Source organism: Notolepis coatsorum (assembly GCF_963971535.1).
Source record: "Notolepis coatsorum genome assembly, chromosome: 6".
NCBI lineage: Eukaryota > Metazoa > Chordata > Actinopteri > Aulopiformes > Paralepididae > Notolepis > Notolepis coatsorum.
This window is the reverse complement of record NC_140170.1, coordinates 130,319,793-130,338,253: the sequence shown is the minus strand read 5'-3', so window position 1 is coordinate 130,338,253 and position 18,461 is coordinate 130,319,793. Positions and strand designations below refer to the sequence as shown.

The window sequence follows — 18,461 nt, the reverse complement described above, 5'->3', positions numbered from 1 at the left end:
TGCGCCAAGCAAATTGCATTCGTGGAGCCTGCTCTGTGTCTGCGAGCTATCCACGAAAGCACATTGCGTGATGAGATACCAGCGCAGACACGCCCAATAATGTGTGGCTCGCGAGCAGTCTGCACTCTGCACCCTTGACAGCGCTCTTGGCAGAAATGTGTGTGTCAAAATGTAGCACGCTGTCAAGTTTAGTGCGCTGTCCAAAAAAAGAAAAGAAACATTACAAGCAAACTAAATCAAGAAATCAAGATGGAAAGCAGTAAAAAGAAACCTGCAGTTAAAACCAAGAATGGCAAACGACACATGCCGTTCCTTCTAAAACCCAATGATAGCCAGACGGACAAAGCCACTGCCGCAAAGATAACAAATCACGCCGGCTGCCAGTGCCAAGACGAGAGATCTAATTCTGTATTTTAATCTGTATTTATCTATTCGGTGAAGACCAGTTATTCTATAATTAAAGAATTTACATTATCTATCTGTCCCACTTTGTCCCACCAAAATCTTACTGTTGTCCCCCCCCGCTTGTATCGCTTCCGCAACGGAATTCGGTTTCCGGGTTCCCCTGATTGGCCGCGACGGCCACATGACACGCGTGGCCCGCCCCCGCATCCAGCGCTCTGCCGCTGCCGCTACGCGCTGCTGTGTTGACGCTCGCCTGTGTGTTCACATAGTCATCTTGAGTCAAGAATCACTTTTCCCACTTCAATGACAGAGCTCGCTTGTTTAATAATATTGTCGCGCCATCTTCTGAGTGCAGAAACGCTGCTGTTTAATGCTATTGTCGCTTTTCACATAGTCATCTTGATTCAAGAATCATTTCTGCTTTGCACTATAGCGTATTGTATATTAGTACATTGCGCAGTATATTGTATATTGTATGGTAACAGTCTCTGGAGCGCAACAGTAAGAAGCATTTGCACTGCAACTCGTACACCTTACTGTAAATTGTACCTCATCCCATTTCTGCTTTGCACTATAGCGTATTGTATATTAGTACATTGCATAGTATATTGTATATTGTATGGTAACAGTCTCTGGAGCGCAACAGTAAGAAGCATTTGCACTGCAACTCGTACACCTTACTGTAAATTGTACCTCATCCCATTTCTGCTTTGCACTATAGCGTATTGTATATTAGTACATTGCATAGTATATTGTATATTGTATGGTAACAGTCTCTGGAGCGCAACAGTAAGAAGCATTTGCACTGCAACTCGTACACCTTACTGTAAATTGTACCTCATCCCATTTCTGCTTTGCACTATAGCGTATTGTATATTAGTACATTGCATAGTATATTGTATATTGTATGGTAACTCAGTTACTTCTATTCTGCATCGAACATTGTACATATGTCTATACTGAACACTGTGACCTCTATTTTTACTTCTATTTTACATGCTATACTATTTTATTTCATACTTATCTTGTCTAGCACAGTCTCTAACAGTAACAGTAAGAAGCATTTTGGATAAAAGTATTCTGTACTTCTGTATGACAACAATGTATGCCTTTCAAATGTTAAATGATAAATGATTAAATGATACACACTGAAATCTACGCTCTCTCATCCTGCTTTCCACAACGCGACAATATTATTAAACAAGAGCGCTCTGGCGTTGAAGTGGGAAAGCGGCAGTGAAGTCCATGCCGCGCGCGCGTCAACACACAGGCAGCGGCAGAGGCAGAGAGGCGGATAGCGGCGTGGGTCACGTGGCCGTCGCGGCCAATCAGGGGAACCCGGAAACCAAATTCCGTTGCGGAAGCGATACGCGCGTCGTCGTCATCCCCCCCCCCCCATCCATTAATCCATCCAACTGGACTGTCACTGTACTACTTATTTGCACTAGCACTATTGCACTTGGGACATTGATATTATATTATTGATATTATTATTTTGTACATGCTATATTCAGTATGTTTGTATGTGGTGATGCTCTAAACTCAATTTCGATGTACCAACGATGACAATAAAGATTATATTCTTTTGCACTCCTCTATACATTACGAAGTAAACGAAATACAATACAAAATGAACGGAATACTAAAGAAATTAGATCTTATGAGTTATGATTGAACAGTATCTAACTTGTTCGAGAAATATAAAGCCGCGTGCCAATAGCCTTCGCAAAGCGTGATTTAGAATAAGGCTATAGCACTGACATTCCAAATGCTTGGTTCTGAGATGATAATAATAATAATAATAATAACTTTATTTGTATAGCACTTTTCATACAGAGGTTGCAGTTCAAAGTGCTTCACAACAGTAAAAAATACAGGCATAAGCGAGCATAAAAAGATAGACAGGTAGAATCACAGTGTTTCACATTAGGATCTAGCATCCCAATAGGCTCTCCGCTTACAGTTTTCAGTAACACAAATAGTAAAAATAGTTTAAAATGATTCAGTTTAAAAATAGTAAAAAAAAAATTATAAAATAGAACGGACATAAAAAATACAGGCATGAGCGAGCATAGCAAGATATGGCAAATCACAGTGTTTCACATTTGGATCTAGCGTCCTAATAGGCTCTCTATTCAGTAATACTCCTGTAATTCCCAACTGTAACTTTAGTGATATTAGATCACAGGGACACGAACCCACACTGTAACTTTAGTGATACTAGATCACAGGGACTCGAACCCACACTGTAACTTTAGTGATACTAGATCACAGGGACTCGAACCCACACTGTAACTTTAGTGATACTAGATCACAGGGACTCGAACCCACACTGTAACTTTAGTGATACTAGATCACAGGGACTCGAACCCACACTGTAACTTTAGTGATACTAGATCACAGGGACTCGAACCCACACTGTAACTTTAGTGATACTAGATCACAGGGACTCGAACCCACACTGTAACTTTAGTGATACTAGATCACAGGGACTCGAACCCACACTGTAACTTTAGTGATATTAGATCACAGGGACACAAACCCATACTAAATAGTGGGACCTATTGCATGAACAAATAATCACAGTGTTTCACATTTGGATCTAGCAAATAATAAAAATAGTTTAAAATGATTCAGTTTAAAAATAGTCATCAGTAAGAAGTAAAAAGTGCAATAACCGACACATGAATTTGATAGGCAGTGTATAAGAGTAGGCAGGGTAAGAATAGTGCAGGTAAATACAAGTTGTGTCAGGATATCCCTGATGTTTCCTCTTGCCACTAGGTGGTAGCAGATATCTATCAGTGAAATGCCTGAGCAAAGAGATAGGTTTTAAGCTGTCTTTTAAAGATGTCTAGCGAGTTGGTGTCGTAAATTAAATTGATCAAAATGACCTGTATAAGCATTACAGGAGGGATCAAAATCATCTAGCGGTTTCTGGAAAAGGCCATAGGAGAATTCAGTCAAAGGCTAACAGTGCAACCTTTCACCCTTTACCTAGCAGCTATAGGAAAAAGCCCAGAGTACCATAAAAATAAGAACAGATCAAATGGCAAACAAATGAAACCTCTTTCCCCACACAACAAAGTGGGATGGAGGGCCCAATACTTAACTTTAAGTCAGGCCTGAAGGCCGGCACCAGAGTTCTGTTTACTTTAGCTAAACAGTCCAAACAGACCTTTCTGGAATACCCACTGTTAGGTTGAGTGGGTACTATATTTCCATCTGTATGAGGGTCGAATTCAGGGACACTTGGGTAAATCATTCGAAAAGGAAACTAGTTCACATCCCCTCTGTAAGGTCACCTTGTAACGAGCCGAAAATAGTCATGTCACTTCCTTATTGGTCAGGGAACCCAGTTCTTTCGTGTTAAGCCAATTAGGAGTCTCCGTTCTGTGACATCACGGGGCAGAGACTCGACCACTGGGCGGGGTTTGGGTGATTCCTATATTTACCACAGATCTGAGACATGGAGAAAAAACGCACGGAGACCAGCAGACCACGTCGACGCACGGAGAGCATCATCTTGAGACGACCCCCAAAACCTACGCTGAAAACCTATCCAATCGAGACGTGCTGCAGATGCTTTTAGACAATAGAAAAGTTGGCGAGAACTTTAAGCTGTGTGGATCTTCCAATAAACGACGGCCAGACTGTCTTTGTACCTTTAGCGCCTGGCTCCGACTCCAAATCATTTATAAGACAATTGAACAGAACGTGTGAGTACAACAGCAGAGATACTATAGAGATCCACTATACGATCCTAAGACTTTAGTAGATAGATTCATTAAAGAGACACGTTATTGGCTTCCCTGATGTTTTGGGGTAGTTTGTTCCATAGTTTTGGGGCATAGTTGATAAAGGCTGCATTACCGATCCTCTTTTGACTGCTTCTGGGAGCCTCTAGTAGTCCAGCAGCTGATGATCGCAGTGTTCTTGCTGGTGTGTAATTTGTGTTGGCGATGTAGCTAGGTCCCTGTCCATTTAGAGCTTTGTATGTAAGGAGAAGGACCTTAAAGTCAATTCTAAATGTTACAGGAAGCCAGTGTAAAGCAGCTAAGACTGGACTAATGTGCTCTCTCCTTTTGGTTCTAGTTAGCAGTCGGGCTGCAGAGTTTTGGATTAGCTGAAGCCTCTCTGTGGTTTTCTTAGGGAGACCTGTGAAAAGTGCATTACAGTAGTCTAACCGGCTAGATATGAATGCATGAATTAGCTTCTCAGCATCGTTCTGATTAATAAATGGTCGTACTTTTGCTATATTTCTGAGATGGAAGAACGATGTTTTCGTCACTTTGCTAATATGAGAATTGAAGTTCAGTTCTGAATCTATGATAACCCCAAGACTAGTGACCTCAGATTTGATCCAAGGGGTTAGTCCCCCCAGGTTCTTTATTAATGTTTCTTTTCTAGTTTTGGAGCCGATAATTAGAATTTCAGTTTTGTTCTCGTTTAGTTTCAGGAAGTTCTTACTCATCCATTTATTTATTGCCAGTAAGCAGTCTGTAATGGAGCTAATCGCTGTAGCATTTGGTTCAGCAGATATGTACAGTTGTGTATCATCCGCATAGCTATGGAAATCTACATTATGTTCTCTGATGATATCACCCAGCGGTAACATGTAAAGGGAGAAGAGTAAAGGACCTAAGCAACTCCCTTGTGCAACTCCATAGTTGTTGTCGTATATATCAGACATGTGATCTCCTAGTTTAACATAGAATTTCCTCCCTCTGATGTATGTTTTAAACCAGCCCAGCACATGTTCTGAGAAACCGACATGGTTTTCAAGACGATCGATTAGAATATCGTGATCGATTGTATCAAATGCTGCACTGAGATCTAACAGGATAAGGATGGAGATCTTATTCTCGTCAGAGTTTAGTCTGAGGTCACTGATTATTTTGGTCAGGGCAGTTTCAGTGCTATGATATTTTCTGAATCCTGACTGAAATTCTTCTAAGATGTTGTTTTCTTCAAGAAAGGAATTTATTTGAACTGAAACTATCTTTTTAAGTACTTTACTAATGAATGGTAGGTTGGATATTGGACGATAATTTGCCATTTCATTACTATCCAAGTTAGGTTTTTTTAGTAATGGCTTTACAACTGCTGTTTTAAAGGCATCCGGGAAAATACCAGTCCTAAGGGAAGTGTTTATGATATCTAGCACAGGACTTGAAACACTATTAAATACCCGTTTGAAGAAAGCTGTAGGTATAGGGTCAATGTCTGAGGTGGAGGAGTTACATTCTGAGACAGTTTTGCAGAGTACATCTAATGTGATGCATGTGAAACTTCTCATGGTTACATTGCACGGTTTGCCGCAATCAGCTTTATTTCCATCATGAGTAATGCTGGCCCTGATCAAGGTTATTTTGTTGTTAAAGAATAGTGCAAGTTCTTCACACTTAACCGTTGATGACTGAGGAGGTGTAGGGGCAGTGTTGAGTAGTACATTAATAGTGGAAAAGAGGATTCTGGAGTTTCCAGCATTTTCTGTAATGATTTTAGAGAAGTAATCTTTCCTTGCTAAGCGGATGGTTTTATTATAAGCAGTTAAAGCATCTTTGTATATATCACAGCATATGGTGGTTTTTGTTTTTCTCCATTTTCGCTCCGCTGCACAACATTTCCTTTTTTCTTCGTTGACCGTATTATAGTTTAACCAGGGCGAGGCTCTAGTTTTCTTCTTTTTCGTTTTTAATGGGGCGACAGAATTTAATATAGATGACATTGCATCATTGAGATTTTCTACCATTTCATTTAGAGAGCTGTCATGATTGTGTGGTTCATGTAGTCTGATAAGATCAATGAACTTTGATTCAGCTTTGTCGTTTAAGAGCCTCTTTTTAACTATGATTTCTTTTTTTGTTTTAGTAAGGGTTATTTGAGTATCAAAAAATATACAGTGATGGTCGGAGAGAGGTAATTCAGTTATTGAGATATTTGTTATGCTTAGCCCAGTTGTTGTTATAACTAAGTCTAGTGTATTCCCAAGCCTGTGAGTTGCATTTGTTATATGCTGTATTAGGTCAAAGCTATCCAGTAGATTTTTTAGTTCTATAGTTTTGGAATCTGTTTTCTTATTAAAATGGATGTTCAAGTCTCCATTTAGGATCACCTTATCATATCCGGTAACACATAGTGAGATCAGTTCAGAGAGCTCCTGTATAAATATTGGTGAGTGTCTAGGCGGGCGGTATATTGTGACAATAATAGTTGATTCTGTTTTTAGTTCAATGGCAAGATATTCCATTGACATGAACTCGCCTAGTTCTGTGATTCTAAACAAGAGTTTTGAGGAGAAGATTGCTGCAACTCCTCCGCCCCTTTTATTTTTTCTGGGTATTTGAAAAAAGTTATAGTCTGGTGGACAAGCTTCTATCATTATTGATGTAGCTGTGTCATTATTTAGCCATGTCTCTACTAGGCAGATGCAATCTAAGTTATTTTCTTTAATCAGGTCATTTACTAAGAATGTTTTATTATTCAGTGATCTGACATTTAGGAAAGCTAATTTTATTTGTTGGACTTCTTTAGAGGAGGTCTGCTTTGGCTTGACCGTGATGGCCCTGAGGTTAATAGCAGGTAAACGCATTGATGGCGTATATTTTTCACCATGCCATTGGCTGGTTGTGATTACTGGTATGTTTTGAGAGATGGCATGGCAATTGTGCTATACTGCACTGCACTGACTGTACTGTGCTTTCGGGGACATTTGATCAGACGAGATGGCCTTGTGTGATATGGGGGGGGGGGGGGGGGGGGGGGGGCGCCTTGTGCTGCTGCACTTCGTGGTGAGATTGTGTCCTTCATGACTATCTCTCGTGCTGGTATGAGCTTAATATTCTTGGAGGCCATCAAGGCATGACGCATGTTTGCTGCTAGGAGCTTTGAACCTAAGCGATTTGGGAAGAAGCCATTTCTTTAAAAACGTTCTGGGTTATTCCAGAAAACATTGAAGTTGTCAATGAATTTCAGGCCGTGTACAAGACATGTAGCCCCTAACCATGAATTAAAATTTAGGAGTCGACTGAATGCTTCTTGTCCTCTGCGAAAGCATGCAATTGGTCCACTGATGGACACATCAGTGTCTATGTACACAGACTGATGTTTGTCTAGTGTGTTCATTAAACGTGTGAAATCGTCTTTCAAAGTCTCTGTGCCAGTCTTCTTTCGCAGGATGTCAAACGATCCAGAGTGAATGACAATTTTTGTTATTCCCGGTCTGATTAGTGTTGGAAGTTTTTCGGCCAGCTCTTTCACAGATGTATTGTCTAGACCAGGGGTTCCCAAACTTTTCAGGCCAGGGCCCAGAAAATAAGGCGTCAGAGAGCCGCGGCCCAATGCACATCGTCAGGCTTTTTATTTTTTATTTTTTTGCCAGGTGACCGATTTTTTAAGCCAAATATCACTTCAATCCTATTAAGTTAGTTCAAGTTAGTTATTCATTTATATGTGCTATTTATGAGAGGGCTAACTTGTTGCAAAATAATAATGATAATAATAATAGCCTCATTAAAATACTATTGTTGCTTCGGTTGTTTTCAGCGTTTTATGTGCATAATCTGTTATTTAGTTTGAAATGTTCATTGAAATAAGTAGATTTTTCGTTTTTGTTTATTTATTAAGTTAATATAAAACCATATAGTCACATTTTAGAATACAATAGAATAGAATTTTAGAATACAACTAGAAACACTGTCCTGGCCTGCTTCTAAGTTCAGCGGCCTGACAAAAAATAATAATAATAAAACAATTAAATAAAAAATAAAAAATAAAAAAAATTTATATATATATATATATATATATTTTTTTTTTTTAATCATCTCGCGGCCCACCCGTGGCTGCTCGCGGCCCACCTTTGGGTCGCGACCCCGACTTTGGGAACCACTGGTCTAGACAGATATTTTCTGTGTTTGCCATCTCCACATACCTTGTTGTGGAATCTCCAATCAGTATGCAGTCTATTTTCTGTGTGAGGTTAGCATTTTTCTTTCCAACAGTTTTGGGGCCGTTTGTTTTTGGGCTAGGCCTAGTCTGCCGGTTCTTTCCACAGTCCTGTGGCCTTGGTGAAGCCTCATTAGCCTTCTCAATAGCCGGCATGTTAACGCTGGTCCCGTACCTTCGGCGTTGGCTACCGCAACGTTCTCCTCGGCGCATGATAGTCTCTTCGCTGTTAGCCGTTCGCTCGGTCTGGGTCGTGTTTGCTAGCCGTGTCGCTCGTGGCTCTGTTTTCCTCGTCGTCTTGTCGTTAGCGTGTGCTCCGATGTGCCGGCTGTTAGCTTCGCTAGCATTAGCGTGAGCTCCGGCATGCCAGCTGTTTGCTTCGCTAGTGTTAGCGTGAGCTCCGGTATTCTTGCTATTAGCGTCGTTAGCGTGAGCTCCATTACGCTCGCTGTTTGCTTCGTTAGCGTTGTTAGCCACGCTTCTATGTCTCTTTGCTTTGGGTGTTGATATGCATGTTTCCGAGAGTAGGTTGAAACTATTTCCTGGCGGTACCGGGGGTGAGGTCCTGGTTCGTTTTTTTCTCCTTTTCTCCTTGACGGTGATCCACTGCTTTTGTCTAGCTCCTTGGTTGTGCCAAGGACCGTCTTTTGGGTGGTGCTGTTCTGTAGCTACTAGCATAGGCCAGGTCTCAATCATGGTATTGTTGGCTATATTTGTAGTAGCTTCAAACATAGAGTCAAGGAATTGCTCATCCTGCTGTATTTGGTACAGGGTAGAAACCCGAGCCTCCAGCTCTACAATCCTCATACTCATCTTCAAGCAATTAGTACATTCTGTGGGAGAGCCGAGTCCAGGCATCTTCCCTTATTTCCTGTCAGTACACTCGCTCTTATCTGTGTTCTTCCAAGGAATGCAAAACAAAACACCCTCGCTGGCAGTGTATTCAATCCACTGGTCACCGTTCTATCACCGTCTTCCATGCACTTTTCAGGTTAGGCTAAACTGGAGCTAAGCTAGGTACTTAGCTGGTGGTGGTGGTGGTGATAATGATGATGGTGGTGATGATGGTGGTGGTGGTGGTGGTGGTGATGGTGGTGGTGGTGGTGGTGGTGGTGGTGGTGATGGTGGGTCACTCACTTCACAACCGGGGTCTTTTATGAAATATCATACAAGAGAGCTGTCCGTCGCTCTCTCCCGTTTCTCTCCCCTACACGGGGCAGTTCCGTTGCCCTGGAGCTGTGCTATTACTCACACGACCAAAACCACTGTCGTCTTCCGTCTCGTTAAAACTCAAAATAACAAGGAAAACCTTCCTCGTCTTTCATAAATATCCTTGCCTTCCGACATAGTCCTTTGTGTGTAGCTGATAAGACGGTTCGCTATTCCTCCCACGGAGAATATTGCGACTCGTCCTTTCGACTGTGGTAAAAAATCTGAATAGATAAGAAGATTCACAGTTCTGGAGAAGTACCAACTGGGAGTTAACATACAGAGTAATTAAAGTTGAAAGGGCTGTGATAAATCATTATAATAGCGATAGGCAAAAGCAGCGGAGCGGAGCGACAGTGAAAGCAGCTTGCTTTGCTGAAGCAGGAAGTAAGCAGGAAGGATCAATACAGTAAACATTTATTTCTGATATAGGTGCTGATCAGCAGTAATGCAATGTCATGATTATTATTATTCTGAAGTTATTATTATTATTATTATTATTATTATTATCATTATCATTATTATTATTATTATTATTATTATTATTATTATTATTATTATTATTATTATTATTATTATTATTATTATTATTATTATTATTATTATTATTATTAGTATTCAATCTCTTTATTAGGTTGTAAAGCCCTGGCCTATATTTGATTTCATAATTAGATTAGATTCTAGTGAAGGAGAGGAGTTATTATTAATGAATTATTAATAATTATTAATTATAACATTTTTAATTTAATAATAATAATAATAATAATAACTTCGTTTTATATAGCGCCTTTCATAAAACCTAAGGTCACTTATAGGGGAAGAAATAACAAACAGACTGTAGCTAAGCCAGGGTACACAACCCTGACTGTATTTAAATAATGAGCTTGACAAATACTAAATGATTTATTAACCAATATTAAATGTACACAAAATGGCATTTAATTATTCTGGAAGACTTATCTTGGAACCACTGAGACATAATCAATGACAAGTTCACTCTGAGTCCTAAACGTGCTGGTAATATGTCTTAAGTGGCTGAAACGGTGGCACAAATTATATGATCTGATATCTGCTTGGAGAATGGCATTCTGTCTTAAACTCGAAATCGCGTTCCCGTTCAGGTCATTTGCATACAAAACAACGCCTCCAGAGCTCCTTATAAGGCAACTAGTGACGCAGCTGTGTGAAAATGGAATGGCGGAAGTGCTTTGCGAGTCTTGCGAGCCGCGTGATTACGAAACCTAGCATCAGTCAGTGCCAATCAGAGAGCGTCTCCGAGAAATGCGGCTAGGTTTCGTAATCACGCTTGCGCGCCATCAAAACTAGATTAGATTAATGTATTGGCATCATATACAGCTCGCGGTACACCTGCCGCAGCGCGCGTACACACACGCGCGCGCGCAGTACTGTATATGAATGAATGAATGAAATATAATATATATAGCCTACGGCGGGCGTAATGAATGAACGCAGTATGGCTTATTATTCCATAATTAAGCCTATAGGCTACTGTTCATTCGTAGGCGCACACAAGACTTGTTATGGAATATTAATGCAGTCTATTTCCACCGATTAGCTTTAGTTCTTATTTATTTATCCACTGTCATTTCAGTGTTGGTGTATAGGCTATATAGTGTATTTCAATATAAGTTTAATTGATTAATGATATATTCTAAGGAATGCAGGTTTATAGCTATATCAACCCCCTCCAATGTACAGTAAATGACCAAGTATGGTTTTGTCAATATTCCAATGTACAGTTTTGCTTGTACAGTGTAAGTCTATCCCCCACCCACCCCTCCTACCCAACCTCCTCCAACAGTTTCTACGTCAAATGTACTCTCTTTTCTGGACTCTTTTTGTATCACAAACAGTACTGTATTTGCAAATCTGGTATGTCATAAATGTATAGATGTAGCAGTACTGTCTATCTGTGTCGTGTGTGTCATATAAAATTATGTTATGAAGGTGAATTGTCTGGAGGAGAAAGATGAGCGTTACAGCGTTGTGGCAAAAAAAATTAACTCTCTCCTGAATCCTGAATCTAATACACCTTTTCTTCCCCAACTAACGGTATCTTTTTCTCCATTCCAATACATGCAGCGCTGTATACAGCGCGCGATACAAGGAACATATACGGGAGAACAATAAAACTTATCTTATACAAAAAAAAACAATATATATATATATATATATATATATATATATATATATTAGGGCTGTCGGTTTATTGCGTTAATTAGATTAATTAATTACACAGCAAATTATCGCATTATGAAAATTTACTCAAAATTAATTAAAAAAAAAATTATTTTTTTATCTCATTCATTCCATAAGAATGTAGAATACACATTTACAGACTTTTTTTTTTAATATGGCCATTTGCATGTTCTTGGTATCTGATTCTAGGGACATCTATGAATCTCAGGGAATGTATTCAGAAATACTGTGGGCTAAATCCACAAAGAATGGATTGCACGGTGCAAGTTGCACCCTTACTTACAATTCATTATGAATTGAAAATGGGGGACCCTGATGTAAACAAGACGAAAGTCTTTCTCTGGTCTGCATCCCCTTAACAATTGTGTGTATTGAGCCGTACTGTATTGTACCCATTCTGCAATCTGCGCGGTGATTGATTGAATGAAAATTTTATTTTGAGTAAATTGTAATGAACCAAATGAGAATATCAATAATTTGTTTTTATCTTTGACTGTGAATAACACCATGCTCAAATTGACCAGACCTGAAAAATCTAAGCAAATTAATAGATGGAAGATGATTAAACAGAAGGTTTTGTAGATACAGTACTGAATTCTGCCATCCGGACACATGCAATTTGAAATATGATTATAGAATATAGAATATCAGGCATAAAATGGTTATGGGATTAAAATGCGATTAATTAGATTAATTAATTACAAATCCTGTAATTAATTAGATTACTTTTTTTAATCGCCTGACAGCACTAATATATATATATGGTATAGAAAATAATAAACATGGACTTTAGGTGATAGCCTATAATCTACCTTTTTGTTGAACTAATTCTAATTATTAATCTGGACCTTCAGAACAGCTTGCATCGTTCTGTATAGTATAGACTGCTGTTCCGAAATATGTAGCTGTCGTGCACTGACCCAGGGAACTTGGCAACCACATTAGTAATTAAATTACTAGCGTTACACACCATCTGGATATTGATGGAATATGTATGTTTCCTATTTAGAAAAACGTGCTCATTTTCGCCGGGTGGTATCGCGCCCACGACATTTGGGAAGCCGACAGTGTTAAGAAAAGACAGCTTGGTCATTTATAATTCTATTGTACTATATTCTATTGTGCTATTTTTTATTTAGTTTATATCCCATTTAACTTATATAGAAAAGAAAAAAATAACAAACAGACACAATTAACTTTCAAACTTAATAGCACAATATTCTATTGTGCTATTTTTTATTTAGTTTATATCCCATTTAACTTATATAGAAAAGAAAAAAATAACAAACAGACACAATTAACTTTCAAACTGAAGTGGGAAACCAACTCGGAATAAATAAATAGAGTTTATTCTGGAGCATAACGCCACAACATTGCCTGCTCAATATCCTCCTTGATTTCATCCAGAGTGATATTCTCCTTCGAAATATTATTTTGCGGTCACGCTGTTACTGCTGCCATGATGATCATCACCTGTGAAGAGGCTCATTTACATAGAAAGGGGAGATGCCAATTGCACCGGACGCAATGCTGAAGCAACGCATGGGCCACCTTCATTTCAGCCGCTGCGCGTCCTTACCAGTGGCGGCTGCTGACCAAATTTCTTGGTGAAGCACAAATTATTATATTATATTATATATTAAATTATATTTTTAAAATATCCCCAAGGCTGCAACACCCCCATTCCTCCCAGGTGTCAGGCTCCTCATTTGCTTCCATTCATTTTGGGGACCATGTTTAAATATCATACTTCTGAAGTATAAACAAACAAAGACGATTTCAATAAAACAGACCATTCTGAGTCAATGGTACATGCTTGTACAACTGTACAAGCAAAACTGTACATTGGAATATCGAGGGAAACGTGAATAAGAGCAGCACGGTGAAAACAAGCTGCTGAACCTCAGCCTCTCAGTCATACATCAGCCACAACACCTGATTACTTCAGGAACCCATTTTATGTGAAGGAGCTTCCCATAACTTTCTGACAAACTTCCTGAGAAACATCCGCCTGTCCCCAGACTTCAGGAAAAGCTGGTGACCAGACAGACACTGATAGAACCCCTACCTCAGTCTCCTCTAACATGTATTTACCACCTTCCTCTGCACGAGGCCACAGATGGGTTTTATGTAACACAAGGACAATTACGTGGGTAATTCGAAAGTAAACGCACACATTTCAGCCACACACACGTCACTGACACACTGGACGCAGCGGCCCAATATATATATATATATTTTAAATCCACTCACCATTTGATGTACTTCTTTACGAGGAAATAGTGTCCCTCCCATCTGATCACTTGTAAATTAAATCCATCCTTCGATATTTTCTGATGAAACGTTCAATGACCTCCTCTGCTTGCAAACAGTTGCAAATCAGGCAATGCAACAAACAGCAGTCTTTTGTGATCTAATCGTTCCTTCATTTGCGTGAGGATGCTGTCGAAATCCACTAAACATTGTTCTGTTGATGCGTGACACACGTTCCATTTTCAGGACTCCGACTCCGACAATTTTTGGTCACTCAGACAGTCACCCAAGCGATTGCCAAAGCAGTGCACTCATCAAAGCTGTGGGCTCACCTATCCCATCTTCCTCTTCTTCTTCTTCCTCTGGGTGAACATTTCGATGACTTAGCTATTAGCTAACGTTAGCTACAACAAGTTAGCTTACAGAGTCCAAGATGGCACGTTCACGTCAATTACACTACTTCAACTGAGATAAAAAAATATATATATATATCATCAAACGATGCACAATAAGTTCATGAACAATTGAATAAAGATCTTAAAATATGAATTATTATATTAGGCAAATTAATCTTCTTTTCTCTAACGTTATGTCAGTCTCTTTCAAATCAAGTTGCACACACAGTCAATAGGGTCCAGCTGCAGTTCTGTATAATTAGCTGGCACCATTCTCTGATTGGATCTCAAGGTTGTCAACACAATGTAACACGGCGTGAACGCCAATCAATCAAGTGCGCATGGCCTCACTAACCACCTTTTTTTTAAATATTTTTTTTACCCTATTTTGATTGGATTATTAGATTCTTAAGACCTGCCCAGTGCACCAAATTTGCAGTGACTAATTGACAGCTGACAGCCTGACCAGCATCAATGTGTTATGGGATCAGGGTCAGAGAGCTGTCACTTGGACATTTTTGGAAGAAAAAATAATTCACTGGCATTGTTTTTTTCACAGAGGAAAACATTTCTAATAAAAATAAATATTTAAAAAATTATTATAATAATAAAAATAATAAAAATATGTAATAATATATATATTTTTTGTCCTTCTGTATACTAGTGAAGCACTGCCTCCCTAGTAGTCATGCAATAACCTCCACTGGTCCTTACTCCTTTGAGAGCGATATGCATTGAAAAAAGCAGCGCAAACTCTTTGTGAATTGGGCCCTAAGTGTTTGAGAAGGAACAGGGGGGAAGTAAACAATTTATCAAGCCCTGCCCCTTCTTATATTTCCGTTTGGAACCCTGCAGCCTAAACCTTAGGCGGCTTCACTCGGGGCATGAAATCATCAAACGACAAAGTCAGAAAAACACAGGAAAATAAATTAGTCAGAAAAAGTAGACAAAGACAAAGGATTAAAACAGCGGTTTGAGATGCGGGACACAGCGGAGCGACTGACAGGAAAGAGACGAGTGAGAGTTTGACAGAGCCAAGACGAGCACACAGAAGAAACAGAGGAAAGTGAGAGACTGATTGACAGGGGACTTTGATAGAGGGAGACAGAAGAGGGGGGACTGACAGACACACAGAGAAGTCGCCACATGAGGCATCCGCAGCGGGGAAGCAAAACACTGCTGCCGAGTGGAAAAACCCTTCCGGTTACGGTCAGGCGTTTACTTTATTGGAAGGTTTGCACGGTGCTTGATGTTGTTGTGCAGTTTTCATAACCCTTGAGTCCTCAAAACCTGTGGTCTAACAATGTGTTGGTTGATCGGCGAAAACACAGCCTGAAGCCCACAGACGAGGGCAATGGGTTACCCAATGTTCAAGAGGTTAAAATAATCATTTAATTAACTATTTAATTGTCATCATTCTGAAAATAAGGCATGCTTTTGTCAAGTTCTCTGAATCACTTGTGAGTCTTCCCGCTGCTTAAAGCCGCATTCTGGCTTTTCTTTACCATATAGTTTCTTATAAAAAAATAAGAAAATCTAAAAATTATAAAATGTTAGACAGATCTGTTTCATTCCAATGTTTACAAACATTACCAACGTAAACTACGGGTGGAAATTAGCCCTGTGCTATTCCCGGCATATTTACGTCCTTATCATGCTGTGATGTTATGCATACACATGTAAATTATGTTCATTAATTTGCATTGTCCTTAATAAACAAATCTTAAGATCTTAAACAGACCTTTTACTCCCACATAATAGGCAATAAAAAAAAAAAAACTCATATCCACCTGTTCTAGCGTCAGTCCTTGTACCAAAAGCTCAGTCAATCTATTTGTTTGTTTACCTACTAATTTGTTGGGCTTTTAATAGCATTCTGGTTAATGTGCACTGCTTTGGTATTTCATATAATTAAATGTCATGGGGACATTTTTAGAACCAGAGCATATGATTAACCAAGCTTAGGCTAGCGTCAACAAGCCTTTGTACTGAAGCTAGCCATAACACAGGCATAGGAGGAGTATGACAAATACAGAGTTGCTTCCATCTCACAGAATTTAACCTGTGTCATACACAGTTGTCCAAACATATACAAATCAAAGCAAGGCACATAGCCAGTAGCCTATAGCCACACATGGCAATCTGGTACAGTAAGTACATCTAGTTAACACAATCATGCTAGCAGTAATAATACAGGCAAAATAGAGATCCATAGTTTGCCATGGAGACTAATTCAGTACACTAGCATATAGGTCAAGACACCCGATGTGGTCTGAACCTATTCCTGGTGGTTTTCCAGATGAGAGGAGAACTAATGTGCTTCAATGAGCCTGGTCCTCGGCCTCACTGGGAGAATATTCATTGTTTTGGTTTTTGTGCAAGGTTGAAAAAGTTTACAAATGTATGCACTTCAGCTACAGACAAGGGAGCTGAGGGTAAGGGGTTCAAGGGGCCTTGGTTTCAATCAGGCCCTCTAGGTAAAATATAAAGCAGGCAAACATAAAACGGGAAGAATATTGACATTTTAATCCAATCAAAGACGACATACAGTGTACATTGCAACCAATGTTTCAATTGTTTCAATGCTGTGTGTGAGCCATTAACCTAGCGGCAGGATGAAAGGCCTAATATGTCCTAATCTTGGGAGCTTTCTTTTTTCAGACTGTTATTTGAGTTTTATTGTAGTAGAGCCAGATTAATCTGGTCAGTTTCATAAGCAACTAAGTGTAGGCCTATGACCTCTTTCTTGACAGAACAGCCTGACATTAGACCAGCTGTTGCTTTTGAACACAATTTCAGGTGATTGGTGTTTTCAGCACCACGGACAGCAACACATATTGAAGGTCTTTGGACACATTTGAAAGGGTGTATTTTTATTCTTATTTTTAGATTTTTGACTACCTACATGTTTATTGTGAGCGATCTGTAGTGCTGAATTTCCCTCTGGATCAATACAGTACTATTCTATTCTATTAATTTGAGGAAAAGGTTATCAGCCTTGAGCAGCAATTATAGATGGTTACATCATCACTTAACGAATGTAATATATAGATAGATCAATATATAGATCAACTCATAATCCCTGTGAGTAAACGGAGTCAAAGTGTTGAGGTTTCATGCACAGTTAGGAAATAGTCTGAGCTGTTTCTGTTTGCTTGTTTTTCCCAAAAAAAAGTGTATTGTTAAATACATTACCTGAATCTTGTTTCTTTACCATCTTGTGTATGAGAGGACCAGCTGACGTGTTGCTACAACTTTATTTCTAAGAAATGATTGTTTCTTAATTACACGCGTATGCCTATAAGCAAAACCCAATTGGCGCGCAGAGGCAACCAGCCAGTCACCAACACACGTTTTGAAAGTTCATGTGAATTGGTTAATTCATAGTATTGCATTGAAATGACCTGACAGCCACACACACACACAGTCTATTATTACTATTTCACCATTGTAACTCTAAATCCTGGCCCAAACTAATTTTCCATAATATAAAAATAGTATTAGTGCTGCTTACCACGTAGAGCTGTTTCCATAGAAGGGCCCATTCCTGTAATGTTGACGTCACCTCTGTCACTATGGGGTCCTCTAATGGCACCACTGTCTCGTGTTGCCTGAAGACACACACACACACACACACACACAAACAAATTACAAACAAACAGGTAAGGGAAGTAAACATTGTACAATTTATTATTTTCAGATACAGATACTGTACTCTAGTTATTATGCACTCAATTGATAATCAGGTTGGTACGTACCATCAGTAACAACGCCAAGGGTGTGCACACAGGTACATACTGTACAGAGGGCAAACAGCTTTACACACTCTCTCTCTCTCTCTCTCTCTCTCTCTCTCTCTCTCTCTCTCTCTCTCTCTCTCTCTCTCTCTCTCTCTCTCTCTCTCTCTCTCTCTCTCTCTCTCTCTCTCTCTCTCTCTCTCTCTCTCTCTCTCTCTCTCTCTCTCTCTCTCTCTCTCTCTCTCTCTCTCTCTCTCTCTCTCTCATAACTGCTTAATTAATAACAGCCAGTCTG

General features: G+C 39.5%; 1 protein-coding gene across 1 annotated transcript in view; it reads right to left on the bottom strand.

The window, feature by feature from the left end:
- LOC311229667 (dedicator of cytokinesis protein 3-like) overlaps positions 1-18,461 on the bottom strand; it is a gene marked incomplete at both ends in the record, with an annotated part of 403,980 nt that overhangs the window by 289,868 nt on the left and 95,651 nt on the right. Inside the window, 1 exon segment of the mRNA XM_084315742.1 lies at positions 17,944-18,040. Within this exon segment, the coding sequence (XP_084171868.1) occupies positions 17,944-18,040 (97 nt within the window).